Source organism: Botryllus schlosseri, chromosome 12 (assembly GCF_051294905.1).
Source record: "Botryllus schlosseri isolate E-star chromosome 12, Bs_hap1, whole genome shotgun sequence".
Taxonomy (NCBI): domain Eukaryota; kingdom Metazoa; phylum Chordata; class Ascidiacea; order Stolidobranchia; family Styelidae; genus Botryllus; species Botryllus schlosseri.
In genome coordinates this window covers 10,144,994-10,165,475 of record NC_137247.1, presented here as the reverse complement: position 1 = coordinate 10,165,475, position 20,482 = coordinate 10,144,994, and the positions used below count along the sequence as shown (strand labels likewise).

At 40.9% G+C, this 20,482-nt stretch overlaps 2 protein-coding genes across 2 annotated transcripts in view; both read right to left on the bottom strand.

Annotated features, from left to right (window-relative positions):
* Nucleotides 1-136: 136 nt before the first annotated feature.
* Nucleotides 137-20,482, bottom strand: part of LOC145452671 (uncharacterized) — a 28,680-nt gene continuing 8,334 nt past the window's right edge. Inside the window, exons 11-32 of the mRNA XM_080330843.1 lie at nt 20,285-20,425; nt 19,968-20,081; nt 19,789-19,908; nt 19,044-19,151; nt 18,852-18,983; nt 18,108-18,266; nt 17,908-18,046; nt 16,954-17,054; nt 6,583-6,714; nt 6,294-6,407; nt 6,086-6,199; nt 4,025-4,138; nt 3,827-3,940; nt 3,311-3,463; nt 3,084-3,224; nt 2,767-2,880; nt 2,588-2,707; nt 1,843-1,950; nt 1,651-1,782; nt 907-1,065; nt 707-845; nt 137-386 (exon numbers count right to left, since the gene is read on the bottom strand). Coding sequence (XP_080186969.1) covers nt 350-386; nt 707-845; nt 907-1,065; nt 1,651-1,782; nt 1,843-1,950; nt 2,588-2,707; nt 2,767-2,880; nt 3,084-3,224; nt 3,311-3,463; nt 3,827-3,940; nt 4,025-4,138; nt 6,086-6,199; nt 6,294-6,407; nt 6,583-6,714; nt 16,954-17,054; nt 17,908-18,046; nt 18,108-18,266; nt 18,852-18,983; nt 19,044-19,151; nt 19,789-19,908; nt 19,968-20,081; nt 20,285-20,425 — 2,705 coding nt within the window. The 3' untranslated portion in view covers nt 137-349. The remainder of the gene's footprint in view (nt 387-706; nt 846-906; nt 1,066-1,650; nt 1,783-1,842; nt 1,951-2,587; nt 2,708-2,766; nt 2,881-3,083; nt 3,225-3,310; nt 3,464-3,826; nt 3,941-4,024; nt 4,139-6,085; nt 6,200-6,293; nt 6,408-6,582; nt 6,715-16,953; nt 17,055-17,907; nt 18,047-18,107; nt 18,267-18,851; nt 18,984-19,043; nt 19,152-19,788; nt 19,909-19,967; nt 20,082-20,284; nt 20,426-20,482) is intronic.
* Nucleotides 7,448-11,649, bottom strand: LOC145452758 (inactive serine protease PAMR1-like). The gene is made up of 4 exons (XM_080330913.1): nt 11,403-11,649; nt 9,888-10,033; nt 9,553-9,754; nt 7,448-9,482 (listed from the first exon to the last, which is right to left on the bottom strand). Exons 1-4 carry the CDS (start codon nt 11,452-11,454, stop codon nt 9,355-9,357), a joined length of 528 nt encoding a protein of 175 aa, XP_080187039.1. The 5' UTR covers nt 11,455-11,649; the 3' UTR covers nt 7,448-9,354.

Here is a 20,482-nt window from a genome sequence, read left to right as displayed (position 1 = left end):
CTTCATGCTGTTAAGCAAGTACCTTTTTATTTAGCGAGGAAGATTGTGTTTTCTCAGACCCGTAATATGGTACGGCAGATTCGATTGAGAGGAATGAAATTACAGTCACGCCTTGACCAGGGGAGCTCCAGACGGGTTGTGTAGGGCGCGTTGAAATATGTATGTATATTCAGTGGAAATTACAGAATTGGCAAAAGAATCGTTGCTAATGCCATGTCGGATTGAATTAGCAGAGGCTGTTGAACATCTATACGTAAGAGGCGCTTCATCCACGGATACGAACTTCTCCCAATTCGATTGCTTGCAGCTTGATAATTGTTAGTTCCAGATAATCATAGATCGCGTTCCGTCATGTTGGTGGAACAATCGTCACTTGATTCCATGGCCTGCAAAATAGCATTGGCAGTAAGGTCACAATTTTGACTCGAACGTGATTTTAAGAATCTTTGCTGTTTCGGGATCGTTTGGAATTTCATTACGCCTGAGAAAAATCGACTACCCAGGTGATTCAATTCCGATTCGACTACCTCCCAATAATGACTCTAAAATTTAAATACGAATCTCTTTTAGTTTACCGTCCCAACTCGCAAGCAAAATACAACCAGTCATGGAAAATATTTCGTCCTATATATGTCTGTACCATAACTATTTCGTAGAGCTTCGTGACCATTGTGAGGTAATAACGAACCAGAACTAGAATACTTACGCAAATACAAATATATATAGAACCAACCCTCCCGCGGCAGTGATGAGCATTCCTGTGGCTGCCAGCATACTAATTATCATCGGTGAAGAAAACGGGCTCGTATTTTTCGATTCCGAGCCTCGCGCGGAATATCCCTCTCCTTGAACAGAGACTTACACATCTTGAACTGAACGCAGAACGCGACGCTACCCAATAGTTACCCAGGCATTCAGGGATTGGATGGTCAAATGTTCCGTTCTCCAAACAGGTCACGATCCCGGGTCCAGATAGCGACGTGCCATCGCCGCAAAAGAATTCCAATGAAACCCCGTATGGAACTTGTCCGCCACCTGAGTCTTCCGGGTTAGGGCATCCGTTTTCTGGATGATATTTTACCGCTTAAAACTCTGTTCTGCGTTGTGGACTATCAGATGAGGATTATCGTAGAAGGGCCTCGATATGACAGTAGGGATATCGGTGTGGTTGTATTTAAAACAAGCTTGTTTAAAACATGTTTTATGTTTTTTAGCCATGACGTCACGAATCCTTAATTGTGACATCATAGTGGATCGACATTGACCATTGAAAATATAGGGTAAATACAGGGTTACCATATTTTGTGACAGGGAAAGGAGGACACTACTATCAAATCGTAAAAGTTAGTCAACGGAAATTAATAAAAATTAATATTGGGTGCAATTCGTCCGTAGGCTCATACTAATTTTTTTTCGCATTTATTTTTAAAACACCATTTGTTCTAAATGCAGCCCTTTATATCCAGTCTTATGTACATCACTTCTAAGCCCAGGTGGGTGTCTGATTTCAAAGACTATAGCCTAGTCCAAGTCGTTTCCTTTCGAAACCTTCCTATATATTTTCATTGTATCGTAGTCTAGTAGTGTTTTGAAATGATGAAATTATCAATAAACTGATACTGATTTACTGACACAGATGCAAATATTTACCTACGACTTCTTCACATGTCTTGCCAGTCCAACCAAGTTGGCACGCACAGATATAACTCGTCCCGTTTTTCGGATTAACATGACAAGTTCCGCCGTTTTCACACGGATTTCCGTCGCAAGGGTCAATAATTTCTGTTTACAGAACAAGGATGTCAGAGTCATCTGATAACGGCACCCGTACACTTGACTTACCGCACAAGGTTCCGCGAAAGCCAACGCGACACTCGCATTCGAACGCGTTGAATATGTCTTTACAGGTCGCTTCGTTCTGACACGGGTCACTTTCGCATTCGTCGATTTCTGTTTAAACATGTGTGACTATAGCGAAGATTTTATCGTAACCGCATTAGCCCCGACCGGAAATTCCAAAACGAAATTATGGCAACAGAAAACCCAGCGCAAGGGCTGAATGAAAAGCAGATTTCGGGAGTTCGAGCCTACTTATCAGAATAGAGTTAATTGATGTGTCGACAGAGGTCAGTAAAGCTGCTTCTACTTTTTCGGAGTATATTTGTCGTATACTTGCACTACTTCTGCCTTTTAGAGAACTTTCTGCTTGACCAATTTTGATGCCAAATTACTTTCATTTTACACTTTTAGTAGTAGAAAGTAGTTTGGGATAAGATTACCGTAATTTATGAACGAAATTGTCATTAAAATCCCCGTAAACTAGCTCATGTATCACGGTAACTCAATCGATTTTTCAAAGACATCACCAAAATTTAGTCATTTTGTTGTAGGCGCGAAGATACGCTACTTCTATTTCTACTTGAGTAGCAACGCTGACTACTTTGATCACTGCTGCGTATCCGTATAGATTTCTGCCTTGCGTTCGGATGTCAGAGGTGCTCATGTTTTGAAACTTCAACCCAAATTCAAACATCCAAATACACTTATATATCAGGTCGTGATTTTCGTGGTATCCGCTTGAACGTACCTATGTCGCAATCTTCCCCCGTATAACCAGGATCGCAAGGTTCGCGACAGACGTAACCGTTAACTTTGTCGAAACAAGCAAGACCTTCTTCGCATGGGTCGGAATGACATTCGTCAATATCTTTGATGGAAAATTCCCTTCTTAGAACATATTCACGAAGGTGAGGTTAAAAAATCTACTTCTTTCGCAAGATTCTCCATGCCATCCGTCAGCGCATGTGCAGGTAAACGACTCATCCCAAGCAAGGCAAGTCCCGCCGTTCTCGCACGGATTGGGAATGCAGACATTCGATCCTGTGATTCACAATACAAGACTTTAGTAGCTTGGTAAAGAATCATTACTGGGTAGTAATTCAAGTGACAAAGAAATTCTTACATTGTTATTCCAGCCATACCTCACGCATCTATACTATCACACCAACCCATATTGAGGCTGGTGCCGAGGTCAATACACGACCGCAGCCCTTTCGATTGAATACATAGATACTTCTACAAACCTTCTTCACAAAAATCGCCGCTGAAGCCATCGTGACAGAAGCAAAACACGGTTCCATCTTCCATATCAAGGCAAGTCCCTTCATTTTTACACGGATTAGATGCGCAAGGATCATTGGGGTCGGTCGTGACTGCCTCTTCCTCTGTGACGTAATAAGATGAGTAATGAGTATTTAAGAGAGAATGCTCTTTTATATGTGAGGGCTATGTATATTGAAATTCAAGTCACCTTTCTCTGGCTGAGAGGGTTCTTCTTTGGATACTATTTTCTCTTCACACGTTTTCCCTGTCCACGAGCTTTGGCAAGAACATTCGAAGTCGTTGAATTTGTCAGTGCAGATGCCTCGGTTTTTACAAGGGTTCGGTATGCAATCGTCTTTGTCTAGTCAAATTGATTATTGTCTTCAGTCATGAATCTTATATATACAGCATATCTGTATTGCCCAAGTCGAAGTAACTATCGGCCGACTGACGCACCATGTCACCAAGCTAATAAATTCCTAAAAAAGCTTGTGAGTTCTGTTAACTCATCGAAACAGAATATATGTACGAGGTATTGTATATTCTAACGAATTCGTAGCAGGAACGACTAACATACAGTACATCAATGACCCTACCCTACAAAAGCGATAGTGGAGAGCGATAACTAACATGCATGCACAAACTATTGCTACTACAACGCATAGTTGATTTATCGGCATTCGACAAGCTATATTTCTTCTCACGAAGAAAAGTCAATCTGGACCTGTATCGCAATGCAGTCCCGCCCAGCCTTCAGCGCATTTACAGGCATAGCTTCCGGGTAAGTTATTGCAAGTACCGCCGTTTCGACATGGATTTCGAGTGCATTCATTGATATCTTTCGGATGGAAGTTGAGGGTAATCATTCGCGATATATTGGGTCTATTGAGATAGTTCCGTATAGACAAAATGTATATCTTACCTTGGTCACAATTTGTTCCCGTCCAGCCTTTACTACACTCGCAAGAATAACTGTTCGCCAAATTATTGCACCTTCCGCCGTTTTTGCACGGATTGGACAAACACTCGTTGACGTCTGCAAACGAAATGATTTATCTATATCAGTGGTTCCCAAACGGTGGGGAATTCCCCACTGGTGGGGAATTCAATGGTTTCTGGTGGGGAATAGACGCATTTGTTCAAAATTATATACAGGACAGTCTACATATTCACGGAGACACATGCGCAATTACCGTTACCAGTTCACTGCTCTGGAATGTATGTATCGAAAATTATATTGCGTGTTGTTCACAAAACCTAATTTTTAACTCTGGATGGTCATTGGTCAATCATGGCGTCACAAACGCATCCAGCACGAATAGTTTGACGTGAAATAAAACTTTCGCGAAATCCTGAGCGTTACTGGTATCGGTTCACAATACGTTTTATGTTGCAGTTATAGGCGATTGTCTTGCGTACTGGTGCGGTTATGTGTGTCTTGTGTAGTTAAACCAGCAAATAGCTGCTCTGTGATTATAAAACTTGGGTAGCGGGGAACAAGACCGTAACTGCCGCACCTCAAACCCCCCAATTGTGGGGGGCGAGCTCGAAGGGGCCCAAAATTATTTCGTGCATTAACATAAATTTAAGTATTTCTTGAGAAATTTATGTCATTTTTCAAAGATTTTTCGCGCTTTTGCGCGATTTACTATTGACGGATATCTGATTATTGGATACCCCTCCCCCACGAAAATAGTAGCATTTATAGAAATGGAGACTTCGATGTCGGCCATTACTGCGCCACGACGCACCGTGGCATATGAAGTTATAGGCCATGTAACATGCAACTGCGAGAAGTGTGCCAGAACGAACAACAGCGATACGACCTTGGCCGAAAAGGAATGCCCTTGTGGTGACTGAAAACTTCGATATATATACAATATACTTATACATATATGTTTGATTGTCCATAGGCGGCTAAATGGCTGGCACCGAATGTTCTTCTCCTGGCGATCTGAACCCCACAGGACAAATGCCATCTCGCAGGAAAAAATTATTTGCAATTAAAGCAAGACCAATTTGAAATCGTGTGTGCCTTTTATTTTGGCGATTTCCATATTTTTTGACATAACAGATATAGGAGGTAACGAAATAGCATATTGTAACGAAGTCAATATACCAACGGGTCCGCCCGAAGATGTTTAATTCTGATTTAGGGGTCCTACCTTTTCCGACTCACCTCACTCAGCTCTACCGGTAATCTGATTACGAGGGGATAAAAAATTGATAGCAAAATATATGCAATTCCCGATCATATTGACCGATTCAAACACAAATTATATAAATGTTTCACGCTTCGTGCGTTTAGTCGATATAAGACGACGCACTAAACAGTAGACCCAATGTAGGAGATAAGCAGCGGGGAAAAGCGTACAGGCTCAGCGGGGCTAAGGGGGTTTATCACCCTGTGGGGACCCAAGACCAACGTTTTTTGGTGGGCGATGACGAAGTGCTGTTACGGTCCTGGTGGGGAATGAAGGCTCGAAATAAATCTGAAGTGGGGAATGAAGACAAAAAGGTTGGGAACCACTGATCTATATGAATTGCAAACGGAAGAGCATCTGCTACCGGCCTTGCGAGCAAGCTGAAACGTTATAGCCAATTCTAGGATGATTTGGGAGGAGCGATAGAAAAAACAACAAAAAAAAACAAAATTTCGCTCAAACTATATAGTCATTGCTGCAATGAAACTGTAATATGATGATACTGTAGCCAGTAGCTTACGCAAAAAAGCACAAGCGAAATTCGGCAACGGAATTACAAAGTAACTTCATCATCTTGGTACGAAATTATAGCAGGCTAATGAATCTGTAAATGTGGGCCTAACGCCATTCATGTTACTAAGCAAGCTCAGGCATATAAGCGTTTGCTAGAAGTCTCCGTTTTGAGCTTGAGGAATGGTGTAACAATAGTTTTTCATCAATTCGAGTTAGCCCAGTCATAGACTGCCAAAGCTGCGATAGTCGGTTTTGCTACGTCTCACCCATTTCACAATTTACTCCTTCCCAGCCAGCTTTGCATTGGCAACGATATTTGTCCTTCAAATTCTCACAAACTCCAGAATTCTGACACGGATTCGATAAGCACTCGTTTATATCTACCGTTTTAACAGACAAGATACGGTTTTCACGCCAACGAAAAGGCATAGGCTATACGCTGAGAGTATAAATATTAAATACACCCCGACTGACCTGTTTCGCAATTGGTCCCTTCCCAACCACCAGAGCACTGGCATTTGTACTGATTTCGCAAGTTCTCACACACTCCGTTATTCTGGCAAGGGTTGGAGCCGCATTCATCGAAGTCTAAATTGAAGCATAGGGAGGTATTAGGTCTAAATCTGAAACGCCAACTTGGCTATAACCAACTAGAGGTGGTCATTGACGAAGTATTTCTGCTGGAGTATACCATAGCCACGGGAGTACCGAATCAAAATTACGTAAAAGTATAAATTTCTTATCAGAGACCATGTTGACCAACCTTCTTCGCAATTTCTACCCTGCCATCCCCCCTTGCAGGTGCACTCGTAGTCGTCATCCACGTCCCGGCATGTTCCTTGATTCTGGCACGGATTCGGCTCACACAAGGACTTTTTCTCTACCACCAATTCCTCTATACGTCACAATAAGAGTGAATGTAACATCATTCATCTATTTCTATAGAATTGCCATGGAAATTGAAAATTCTTGTTGGGACTGGAATCCAAATGTGATGTAGATTGTAGACTATTACAACTGTAGCTAGATTTGTAATATGTATATTAAACGCTGTATGCTACAAACAAATCAGACACTTTTCTATATCACTATAGAGACACGGTATTACGCTGTACGTAACATAACATAACACAACATCGTTGGATTATATTTTTCATCTGACCAAGTCACACATAATGTACAATGCGATAAGACACAATGCGACTGTACGAGTGTACGTACGCACGCTGTATACGAAACTATGGTAGGCTTACCATACGTCCTCTTTTAAGAGGATTTGTCCTCTTTTTTTACTTTTTTGAAAGTGTCCTCGGAGGACGCTCTTTTGTCCTCTTTTTTGAGATTTTGTCCTCTTTTTTGAAAATGTAAGCAGATATAGAGCAAATTGCGAGTGATATGCCATATATTAGCACAGAAGTGAAGCTCCGGCGGGTATTTCGGAGTGGAAAACGGTGATTTTAGCTCTGAGCGAGAAGATGACCTTTTTTTTTTTTTTTTTTAGTCAACCGATCACAAAGTGGGAAAAATTAACCGGTTTTTGAGAATTTCACTCCGGTTTTGCAAGTTGCAATTTACTGAAAAAGTGTCCTCTTTTTTTTTTGATTTCCAAAATATGGTAAGCCTAAACTATGGGTCCGTGGACAATCTAGACATATGAGCGATTGAGCAATGAGCAATGAGCATGCGATATTATAGAATGCGACACTTCGGCACGTGACAATTGGGTATGCGACGCATGAGCATGAGGCTTAAATTACGGGTTAGGGGTGGGTTACGGTTGAATTTTGGCTTCGGTTAGGGTAAGGCTTGGGGTTAGGATATATATAGCGGTTAATTTCGCGGTTATGTTTCGGGTTAGGGTTAGTTTTTGGGGTTATAAAGTCACATGCTGAAGTGACGCATGCTGAAGCGTCCTATGCTGAACTGTCGTTTTCCATTTTGTCGCATACTAATCCTAATATGCCGGGCAACCGAAACTATGGCACACGGGACGCCAATCTTATATAGTGCTCGTAAAGGCGACGCATTCGCACCGAACATTGCAGGAATACTGACAGAATCGTCGGAGCCCAGGAACTATTTAGGACCATGGACCCGAATTTATCAGTTCTTATTCATCAGACAGAGGTATAGAATATGTCTGCGGCCACGAGGGATAATAGGCCTATAGGCCAAGTACTTAGCAGAAGCCTCAATGCGCTTTCATGAAACAGGAATCTCTTGAATATATTGATGCTTCGCAAGAACTTCGCAAGTTCGCTGTAATCAGGTGACCAAACGAGCCAGTATTTTGTAAGTGCTCGCTATATATTTTGTGCATAACTTTACGGCCTCAAATACCAGCCAATTGTTATAAATATTCAACTATACCATAGTTCGCATATACTTCAATTCGGTTTATTAGTAATTTTTATCAGTTCAATACACCACAAAAATGCGATACAATGAAAAGATTGGAAGATGTCGAAACGACTTGTAGTGGTCTTTGGAATCAGACACCCATCTCGACCTAGGCGATGTAAAGAAGGGGAGGCATGCACACTGAATGAAAAGTAAAAGAAGATAATATAATAAAAAGCAAGCGACAAAAAATGCGGTGGCATGTCACGGAAGGCGAGATCGATAGTTCAGGTCGTGATCAGGTAATCTTGAGGGCGGACTAGTATATTTATTTAGTATTGAAATTGCTTGTATTTCGACTTGAATGTGGACATTCTCGTCGACTGTCTGGTGGCCAGCTGGATACTGTTCCACACGTCAGGTCCGGCATATTTGATAGAGCGAAGATCTTTTCAGTCGATCATATGATATTTAGACTACGTGGGCGCGCGTGTGTTGTACTCGTGCGCTTTTGATTCCGAGGTAAAGAAGTCATTCAAATATTCGGGGCAATGACCGCAGTGGAACTGATACATAAACTTGGCGATTTCTAGTTTCCGCATATCTTCTATAATTAGGACACCGAATCTCTTCAGAAGCGACTTGTTGGATGGACATGGACAACCAGGCCCCTTTTGGGGCCCTATAGCTATGATACGGAGTTTGTTATGTTGTAGTTTTTGCAGTGGCTCGAGTGCAGTTTTACTAGCAGCCCCACAACAGATGATGCCATATTGTAACTTCGAGTATCAGAAAAACCCAAGCCGGCATGAAACGTCTAAGGCTGTAGAACAGGCCACACTTCGGTCATAATTTGGTGTCTAGGGACTGAATATGACTCTTTCAGTATGTCCGAGTCCAGTAAAACTCCGAGGTATTTGGCATATTCCGTGTTGGAAACGGGCTGACCAGCGTTGTTAACGAATAGGTTTTCTTTTGAATTTACTGTCAACAACTGGGATGTCGAGGCGTTTATGTAATGCAAAGGTTATTTTTGGCCGTCCACTCATGCACTCTGGGCATTTGGTCACTATTCAGTGCATCCAGCTCTGCCGTCGAAGATGCGGAAGAGAGGAGGTGAGTATCATTGGCGGACAGTGTGGTGTTCAATGAGGAGGTTTCAAAAACATAGATTCATCGAATCTCAAGAAAAGTCTCACTTACCTTCGCAATGGATGCCCCTGAAATTTTCGGGACATTCACATTCGTACTCGGTACCCCCTTTCATGTTGACGCAAGTGCCACCATTTTGACACGGACCAGACTTGCACGCGGTCTCTCGAACTACGAAAATGTATGTATAGAGAGTTTTATAGACCAGCTGAGGTTATGTTCAGGTTTTATTATGTTGCACCTCCGTAATTTAAGTGAAAGCCACGGAATGCTATTCTTGCGTCGGATCCGAATGTTATATTAGCCGGACCCAACCCCGAAAAGATAGTTCTCGGCGTATTGAACCCGCACAGGCGTTTCGGTTCCTGATCCGAAAACGATATCGTAACGTAATCACGCGGACAACCACCTCCGTTTTGTATCTTCATTTCCGCAAACCGCATCTGTTAGATGTAGCGAAATCTGTTAGATATAGCGAAACAACCACAGTACGTATCACTCTGACCGCGTTTATTTCATCAATATATAATTTTGATTTAGTCATGAGAATGAATATTCCTGTTTCGAAACACTTACTGATATTTGGTGATATTCGGTAAAAAGGAATTTCCAAACGCAATAAAGATTTGGGCGATAGGATCTCGATCTGCGGTAGTCAGGGGACATGACCAACCCCTGAGTACGTTGTAAATCACCGCCGCAAGCTTGACTTGTTGCAGTATCTGTTATGATTGATATGTATGCGGTAAGATAGTTGATGTAATAAAATGAAAGGCCGAATACGGTTTACAGTCATTGATCCTAAGTTTTGTCTACCAGGCCTATCAGGGTGCAAATATATTTTCTGCGCGAAGAGTAAGCCCATTGCCCATTGTTTTTTGGGGGGCTATGCTGTCACTGTCACATCCAATAAAGTGTATTTGTCCTTATTTACCTTTACCTTCTGCTCCGTGAATGGCTGGCTAACATTTTTTCATGAAATGAGTTATATCTCAGATCACAATTTTGGGAAGAAACATTCTGGGTCACGGATTTTATAATGTCAACATCAATGGGAAATTTGTTGATAAATCTTATGTGAAATTCTGGAAAGTCGCTATACTAACTTTTACTTCACTTTTTTGTATCATTCAATATATTTTTCTAATTGCACTTTCCAGAATTATCATTTCCATTTCGAAACAAATGAAAAAGAAACCGTTCCCACTTCGACGACACAAGACTTTCAAATTGGACACTGGTCAGTCTACGCCTCTACGGAAACATTCGCTGTAATGTATGGCATTCACAGCTCATTTATAGCTTCTAATTGTGGGCTCGGGAGCAGTCCTGCGTATGCGTTTCAGCGGCCAGATGTCGCCAGTAACAAAATACTTCTACTAAAGTAGGAGTAGTAGGCTACATCCCGCAGAATGCAGATAGGCTATATTACAATTATTCCGTGCAAAAGGACGAATGAATTGAAACTCCAAGGTGCGGTTCAACTCCTGTTGCAGTAGCTGGACAAATCCATCATCTTTCTCGTTCATACTAAGGATCCCAATCGACATAGTCACACACACAATATTCTCTATGACCATGTCTATCCCGAGCACACAGGTCGCTCTCTTCAATTCAGCCACTAAGCATTCGCACATTGTCTTTAATACCATCAATTTAATGTGTTCTTACATTATATTTTCTGGGCTTGTCTTAGTAATTAGTATAACGTTTTAAAAGTACGAGTGGGTCATTGAAATTCACGTGGCGGGACAGTGATTCACCATCACAACGTCTCAATCGAAAAGTAATTAGTAAATTATTCAAACTAATAATCAGTGAATATGTATACATCACATTAAGACATTTCATAAAAAGTATACCTCAGCTCAGCTGCATTATATTATGTATAGAACCACACCACGACTAAATTACATTTTACTTCAATAGTTTCGACACGGCAGAAATATTATATACAACCATTTCTATGCATATTCTTTCAGGCACCCTTCTATTTTTAATGTCCTTTCTTCTAATTGCCTACAAAACCAGACCTGTAGATATATTTGCTCATGAATTAGGTTAAATTCATTTGTATAACAAACAACATACCTGCCAGACAAGCGATTACGATTGCACCAAATGTACAAATACATCCTTTCATTTTTTCTGCTCATGTATTATATCTCCGATTTCCTCCATTTGAAACGAATGACGCAAACATTTCAAGAGAACTACTATTTTTCCACATCAAATAATCTAGCAACTGGGATGTGAAAGGGAATTGCCAAAACAGACTGCCGTGTTTTCTATTACTGTCGAGTGTGTGAGGCTCAAGGGCTCGTTTATCCGACTGAGCAAATAACAGAATCAAGACATGCGCTCGCACTTTCGCCGTTTAGTCCTCTTCAAAATTGCATTCCAAACACTCGTCTAGGTGAAATTGTTGGTAAATTGCTCCGACATGCCATATTCATCAACAACTTAATGTCATGTTGAGCTCATCCTATATCGTAATAGGAAGGATTTGGGGGCCCAACTGGGATATAAACCTCTTACAGTACAAGAGAGGATCACATTCTAATATAGGCTAGGAACTCGCAACATCTCGACTCGGCGGACCTGTTATGGAAATACACAGTACTTGCCAGGCCGGATTCCTAAATCGATCAATTAATCGCGTATTTATCCACCTATACAAGGGATAGACAGTAACTTTAAGTTTACAGCATAGACACTAAAAACAGTGCTCAATGAATTTATTGTAGTGTACTGCCATCTCATGTCTGATGTGTGTGATGGTCGATCAAAGTTGTCAACAGTTCTTTAAACTCTGACCGCATGTAGGCCTATGACGAAGAAACTCTTAACCTTATTTTAACCGAAAACAAAGAGTCTTAAAACACAAAGAAAGCAAAGAACTAAAGAATATAACTAACAATGACTATCATTTGTGTACGTTCCGCCTTTAATTATTACACTAATCACTAAACACGAATTCACTTTGAATCTTTGATCTATTTTTCCGTCTTGAGGCAAGGATGCGAGGGAAAATTGGAAAGGCCTTTTGTGCCGGAACCAGACATGGGGTAATCGCGATAAGTAATCGTATTCGATTACGACGATTACAGCATTTTCAAGTAATCGTAATCGCAATCGATTACATTCGAAAAAATTCCGAAGTAATCGTAATTGTAATCGACTACTTCACATATCTAACGGATTTGTTTGTGAAAGAACGATTACTTTTTTTTGTACAAGTACTATGACATAAACTGAACATTCGTGAACAAGGAAGAGATATTATACCAGGCTAGTGATAGCACAAACGTCTGATTTTTAAAGGCCACTGCTCATTATTACGTCAAATCTCAGAATTATTATCTTTGCTCGTCATTGCGCAAGAAGTATCCACACATAGTAAATAGATATTCGATGCAGGCCTACATTGTAGCCTGATTCTAAGAAGACCCGACATGCCATATACCTGGTTATCGTTGTCCTCGAAACGCCAGCACGTCGCAGCAGAATAATATTCACCACTCTGCCATGTTTCAAATATTAACTTATTCATTGATGTTTGGTTATGCTTAGTTAAACTCAGTTTGACTGTTGCTGCTTGGCGAGCAGTATAGGCTAAGCATATATACGTAGGCCTACCTACGCACACCGGAAATATATTTTGAATTTTGTACTCATCAAATGAAACATATGATTTCCACAACCGAGCCGTTCTTTGTCGTTTCTCGTAAGTCGTCACAGCATCAAGCAATATCCGTATACTTCTGTGAGACCCACACACAAATCGTTATCTATTCATTCCTATGTTTGTGCCCCGGGTGGCATTTGTATTGTGGGGCTCATATTAGAAGGACAATACTATTGGTAACGCCCACCCAGTTCTGCTATTCAAAATGGACACATATTTAATGTTTCGGCCAAGGTCTTTCGTTGGTAGCACACTTCGTGCAGTCGCATGTTGGCATGTTGGTGTGTCGTGGTGCGGTAATGACCGGGACCGAAATGCCAACTCCTATAAATTATGCAACCTTTTGTTCTTGAGGGGGAGAGGTACAATTTTCAAAATCAATATATTTAGCGACATTAAATAGCGAAGCTCGAAAAAAACTTCGAAGTTGATTAAATCTCTCGAAAATAGTTCATAATTTATGTTGATTTATGAAATGATTTTGAGCCCCCTCGAGCTCGCTCCCTACTCCATTGTGGAGTTGTGGTGTGGCCGTTACGAACCTGGCAAGAATGCAAATCGTTGGGTGCGATAAAGCATATACCCAATAAAGTTGGACAATTGTTACCTAATGACGCAACAAGCGAATGGCGTATCATTTACAAGGAAACTTGTCATCTCATTAGACCTTTTCATCGCAATCCTTATATTTTCTTCAATATATCTTCTAAGATTAGTTCTAAGAAGAAAAATAAATGTAATCGTGACTAATCGTGAATACATTTCCAGTGTTATCGTAATCGTAATCGACTACTTCCTGATATTGTTGTAATCGTAATCGTAATCGCGTGATACAGAAGTAATCATAATCGCAATCGATTACATTCATGGAGTAAACACCCCATGTCTGGACGGAACATAACATGCTTTTCACGTGACTAAAAAACGAAAACAGAAACAAAGAACACAAAGAGAACAAATACCCGGTGTTGGGATCAAGTCACAACCTTCGAGCACACGTCATTTCGAATCATTGCTCATTTTATCTCGAGTCAAGTCAAGTCACTCGATACTTGAAGGTGACTCGAGTCAATCGGTTCGGTTTAGTAGCAATTTTTATCAGTGCAATACACCACAAAAATGCAATACAATGAAAATATAGGAAGGTGTCGAAACGACTTTGGAGTAGTCTTTGGAATCAGACACCCACAGTGGCATATAGGTGATGTAAAGAGGAGGTATGCGCAGTGCACACTGAATGAAAAGTAAAAGAAGATGGTATAATAGAAAACAAGCGACAAAAATGGGGTGGTATGTCACGGAAGGCGAGATCGATAGGTCAGGTCGTTTAATCTTGAGGGCAGACTATTATCTATTTATTTAGTATAGTAATTGCTGGTATTTCGACTTGAATGTGGACATGCTCGTCGACTGTTGGATGGCCGGCGGGATACTGTTCCACACGTCAGGTCCGGCTTATTTGAACGAGCGATGACCTTTTCGGTCGATCATATGTTATTTGGGCGACGTGGACGCGCGTGAGTTGTACTTGTGCGCTATTGATTCCGAGGTAAAGAAGTCATTGAAATATTCCGGACAATGACCGCAGTGGAACTGATACATAAACTTGGCGATTTCTAGTTTCCGCATATCTTCTATGTTAAGGACACCTAATCTCTTCAGCAGCGATTTGTTGGATGGACAACTAGGTCCCTTTGGGGCCCTAGCTACGATACGGAGTACGTTATGTTGTCGTTTTTGCAGTGGCTCAAGTGAAGTTTTACTAGCAGCCCCCCTACAGACGATGCCATATTGTAACTTTGATTGGATTAGGGATTTAAAGAGTATCAGAAGAACCCGGGCTGGCATGAAACGTGTAAGGCTGCAGAACAGGCCACACTTCGGTGATAGTTTAGTGTAGGGACTGTCAAGTCCCTAGATTTTTGGAGGTGAATCGAGTCAAGTCGAATCAAGTAATGAGTCAAGTCACAAATTCATGTCGAAATATCGACGTACGAGACATGATTATATAGTCGTTGGATTTTGCAAGATGATTGAAGCGCAGATTGAGCAGCTCTTACTTCTGAATTGAGTAAAGAATATCGAGACAATTATACCTTCAATGGGACGCTGTATGGCTTACATATACGTAGAACTGTTAAACTATACGTCGGTTACTGTTAGTCCAACAAATGATAGCATATGAAACCTCGCAGAAAGTTGAAAAAAATTGATATGAGGCATTGTATTACAGTGAGATTACACAATCTACCTACGAGTGGTTTCATGGTGACGTAACAGACTAAACGGCCGACCTATCGACCTATCCCTTGCTCACGGAAAAGTGGTGCATACGTAACAATCGTATATTCGTTTTTAGTTTTACCCGTCTTGCATTTCATCATAAATAAAAATATGTGTCGGACTTTTGCACAGACGTTTTGTCCGACTAACGACAAAGCCACGAGTCTGAGAATCCGAGATATCAAAAGTTGCCAAACTTGTGAAGGGAGCCCTAAAGTATTTCGGGGAATGAACATAAATTACACATCATGTTTTGGCGACTCCTCCACGGAAAAATACGCATAACTATAGAAAATATAAATAGGCATTTGGGCGTCGGCCATTACCACGCCACGATGCACGAAGACATATGGGACTCTGAGAAGTGTGCCAAAAAAAATGTCAGCGAGGAAACCTTAACCGAAGAGGATTGCCCTTATGTTGACCGTAAACTTCGATGTATATAAGTCAAATTGTCCATAGGTTCTTAAATCGCGCGTGCCGAATTATCATGACGTCACAATCTGCGCCCCCAGGACAAATAACATCCATCACAGAAAAATTATTTATCAGTGAAGAAATACCAATTTTGAATCATGTTCTTATTTAAGTTTAATACGTTTATGCGTTTCAATATCTTTTGAGTATATAGCGGACAAGAGGTAAAAAAATAACAACATGTAATGAAGTAGTTGTACCAACGGGCATGCTCGAATATGTTTAATTATTTATTACGTGGCCTTCATTTTCCAAGACAACAGTTGACTAAGCGCTACTGGTAAATCTGATTACGTGGGCTGAGAGGATAAGACATATATATTAGGGCTCTTCAAAAATGACTTTTTTTCTCAAATCGTACTGGCTACTTGATAAAATTGTTAGGTTACCTAATTTAAGCCTACACACAAAATTTGGATCAATTCCAGCCAGTAACCGCTTTGCTACAGGAGAAGAAAGTTTCTATTTATTATATAAAAATAAATAACGAAAAATTTGAAAATTTTCTGCTCACCCCATGAAAGTGTTAGGCTGTCTATAGAAACGATGCTCATCAAATTTGGTTCAATTCCAACCAGTGGAAGCGGAGTTATTGCCGTCGAAAAAATTTGGATTTGAATAAAATAGTATTTACGGTGACCGATTCTTTGTTTATTTATTATAGTTGTGCTCACCGTAAATACTATTTTATTCAAATCCAAAATTGAATTGACTAAGTTGGGGTATTGCAGGTCGTCAAATCCAAGCTAAATGTTACTGATACTGTGATTTTGTTAATCTTAACCCATTGTATAGCATATATCAGTGGTTCTCGAACGTCGGTCCGCAGCAAGTTTCCTTCCAGCCTGCCAAATGTATTAGACTTTGATATCTAAATTCCAAGGTGCAAGAAGGGCGCTTGCCCATTATTTATAGGGATGAAGCATCCCAAATTGAATTGATTTTGAATTTTGACCAAATTTGAGAACTGCTTATATGTGCGGTATTTGAGAACTGCTTCTATGTGCGGTATATCATCAGAGGGGTCAACTCAAAGTTATCGTTTGTTTTATAGCAGAAGTAATGTAAATTTCTACTCAATTACAAGAAGCAGTGATTTCAAAGTAAATAAACTGTGTCGCAATCCTGTCGTGGACGAAATTTCGCGTTGCTACAAATTTTTAAATTTGCGATTTCCGTTTCTGGTTTGGTTACCGGGCATGGACATTGGGACTTTTTCTGACTTTCTCTGTAATTTTTCAAGGCACGCCGAGACGAAGTAGGAATTTGGACGACCGTTGAAATGTAGCAAGGATCTGGATGATACTCGCCGTACTCGTTCATCAACCGAACCACTCGGAATCCTTTGCGAGAAGTCGAAGAATGTGTGGATTTCGTCATTCGTCTATAAGCTTATGCGCCGACTGTGGTGCTTTTTTTAATAAAGCAACTCTAAATCGAATCTTCATGCTGTTAAGCAAGTACCTTTTTATTTAGCGAGGAAGATTGTGTTTTCTCAGACCCGTAATATGGTACGGCAGATTCGATTGAGAGGAATGAAATTATAGTCACGCCTTGACCAGGGAAGCTCCAGACGGGTTGTGTAGGGCGCGTTGAAATATGTATGTATATTCAGTGGAAATTACAGAATTGGCAAAAGAATCGTTGCTAATGCCATGTCGGATTGAATTAGCAGAGGCTGTTGAACATCTATACGTAAGAGGCGCTTCATCCACGGATACGAACTTCTCCCAATTCGATTGCTTGCAGCTTGATAATTGTTAGTTCCAGATAATCATAGATCGCGTTCCGTCATGTTGGTGGAACAATCGTCACTTGATTCCATGGCCTGCAAAATAGCATTGGCAGTAAGGTCACAATTTTGACTCGAACGTGATTTTAAGAATCTTTGCTGTTTCGGGATCGTTTGGAATTTCATTAAGCCTGAGAAAAATCGACTACCCAGGTGATTCAATTCCGATTCGACTACCTCCCAATAATGACTCTAAAATTTAAATACGAATCTTTTTTAGTTTACCGTCCCAACTCGCAAGCAAAATACAACCAGTCATGGAAAATATTTCGTCCTATATATGTCTGTACCATAACTATTTCGTAGAGCTTCGTGACCATTGTGAGGTAATAACGAACCAGAACTAGAATACTTACGCAAATACAAATATATATAGAACCAACCCTCCCGCGGCAGTGATGAACATTCCTGTGGCTGCCAGCATACTAATTATCATCGGTGAAGAAAACGGGCTCGTATTTTTCGATTCCGAGCCTCGCGCGGAATATCCCTCTCCTTGAACAGAGACTTACACATCTTGAACTGAACGCAGAACGCGACGCTACCCAATAGTTACCCAGGCATTCAGGGATTGGATGGTCAAATGTTCCGTTCTCCAAACAGGTCACGATCCCGGGTCCAGATAGCGACGTGCCATCGCCGCAAAAGAATTCCAATGAAACCCCGTATGGAACTTGTCCGCCACCTGAGTCTTCCGGGTTAGGGCATCCGTTTTCTGGATGATATTTTACCGCTTAAAACTCTGTTCTGCGTTGTGGACTATCAGATGAGGATTATCGTAGAAGGGCCTCGATATGACAGTAGGGATATCGGTGTGGTTGTATTTAAAACAAGCTTGTTTAAAACATGTTTTATGTTTTTTAGCCATGACGTCACGAATCCTTAATTGTGACATCATAGTGGATCGACATTGACCATTGAAAATATAGGGTAAATACAGGGTTACCATATTTTGTGACAGGGAAAGGAGGACACTACTATCAAATCGTAAAAGTTAGTCAACGGAAATTAATAAAAATCAATATTGGGTGCAATTCGTCCGTAGGCTCATACTAATTTTTTTTCGCATTTATTTTTAAAACACCATTTGTTCTAAATGCAGCCCTTTATATCCAGTCTTATGTACATCGCTTCTAAGCCCAGGTGGGTGTCTGATTTCAAAGACTATAGCCTAGTCCAAGTCGTTTCCTTTCGAAGCCTTCCTATATATTTTCATTGTAACGTAGTCTAGTAGTGTTTTGAAATGATGAAATTATCAATAAACTGATACTGATTTACTGACACAGATGCAAATATTTACCTACGACTTCTTCACATGTCTTGCCAGTCCAACCAAGTTGGCACGCACAGATATAACTCGTCCCGTTTTTCGGATTAACATGACAAGTACCGCCGTTTTCACACGGATTTCCGTCGCAAGGGTCAATAATTTCTGTTTACAGAACAAGGATGTCAGAGTCATCTGATAACGGCACCCGTACACTTGACTTACCGCACAAGGTTCCGCGAAAGCCAACGCGACACTCGCATTCGAACGCGTTGAATATGTCTTTACAGGTCGCTTCGTTCTGACACGGGTCACTTTCGCATTCGTCGATTTCTGTTTAAACATGTGTGACTATAGCGAAGATTTTATCGTAACCGCATTAGCCCCGACCGGAAATTCCAAAACGAAATTATGGCAACAGAAAACCCAGCGCAAGGGCTGAATGAAAAGCAGATTTCGGGAGTTCGAGCCTACTTATCAGAATAGAGTTAATTGATGTGTCGACAGAGGTCAGTAAAGCTGCTTCTACTTTTTCGGAGTATATTTGTCGTATACTTGCACTACTTCTGCATTTTAGAGAACTTTCTGCTTGACCAATTTTGATGCCAAATTACTTTCATTTTACACTTTTAGTAGTAGAAAGTAGTTTGGGATAAGATTACATTAATTTATGAACGAAATTGTCATTAAAATCCCCGTAAACTAGCTCATGTATCACGGTAACTCAATCGATTTTTCAAAGACATCACCAAAATTTAGTCATTTTGTTGTAGGCGCGAAGATACGCTACTTCTATTTCTACTTGAGTAGCAACGCTGACTACTTTGATCACTGCTGCGTATCCGTATAGATTTCTGCCTTGCGTTCGGATGTCAGAGGTGCTCATGTTTTGAAACTTCAACCCAAATTCAAACATCCAAATACACTTATATATCAGGTCGTGATTTTCGTGGTATCCGCTTGAACGTACCTATGTCGCAATCTTCCCCCGTATAACCAGGATCGCAAGGTTCGCGACAGACGTAACCGTTAACTTTGTCGAAACAAGCAAGACCTTCTTCGCATGGGTCGGATTGACATTCGTCAATATCTTTGATGGAAAATTCCCTTCTTAGAACATATTCACGAAGGTGAGGTTAAAAAATCTACTTCTTTCGCAAGATTCTCCATGCCATCCGTCAGCGCATGTGCAGGTAAACGACTCATCCCAAGCAAGGCAAGTCCCGCCGTTCTCGCACGGATTGGGAATGCAGACATTCGATCCTGTGATTCACAATACAAGACTTTAGTAGCTTGGTAAAGAATCATTACTGGGTAGTAATTCAAGTGACAAAGAAATTCTTACATTGTTATTCCAGCCATACCTCACGCATCTATACTATCACACCAACCCATATTGAGGCTGGTGCCGAGGTCAATACACGACCGCAGCCCTTTCGATTGAATACATAGATACTTCTACAAACCTTCTTCACAAAAATCGCCGCTGAAGCCATCGTGACAGAAGCAAAACACGGTTCCATCTTCCATATCAAGGCAAGTCCCTTCATTTTTACACGGATTAGATGCGCAAGGATCATTGGGGTCGGTCGTGACTGCCTCTTCCTCTGTGACGTAATATGATGAGTAATGAGTATTTAAGAGAGAATGCTCTTTTATATGTG

Excerpts from the sequence above, each read along its gene's own strand:
- LOC145452758 (XM_080330913.1), bottom strand. The coding sequence starts at position 11,454 with ATGAAAGGATGTATTTGTACATTTGGTGCAATCGTAATCGCTTGTCTG. Across the intron at positions 10,034-11,402 it reads CGTAATCGCTTGTCTGGCAG|ATACTGCAACAAGTCAAGCT; the intron begins GTATGTTGTTTG and ends CAATCATAACAG. Across the intron at positions 9,755-9,887 it reads CCGAATATCACCAAATATCA|ATGCGGTTTGCGGAAATGAA; the intron begins GTAAGTGTTTCG and ends TACATCTAACAG.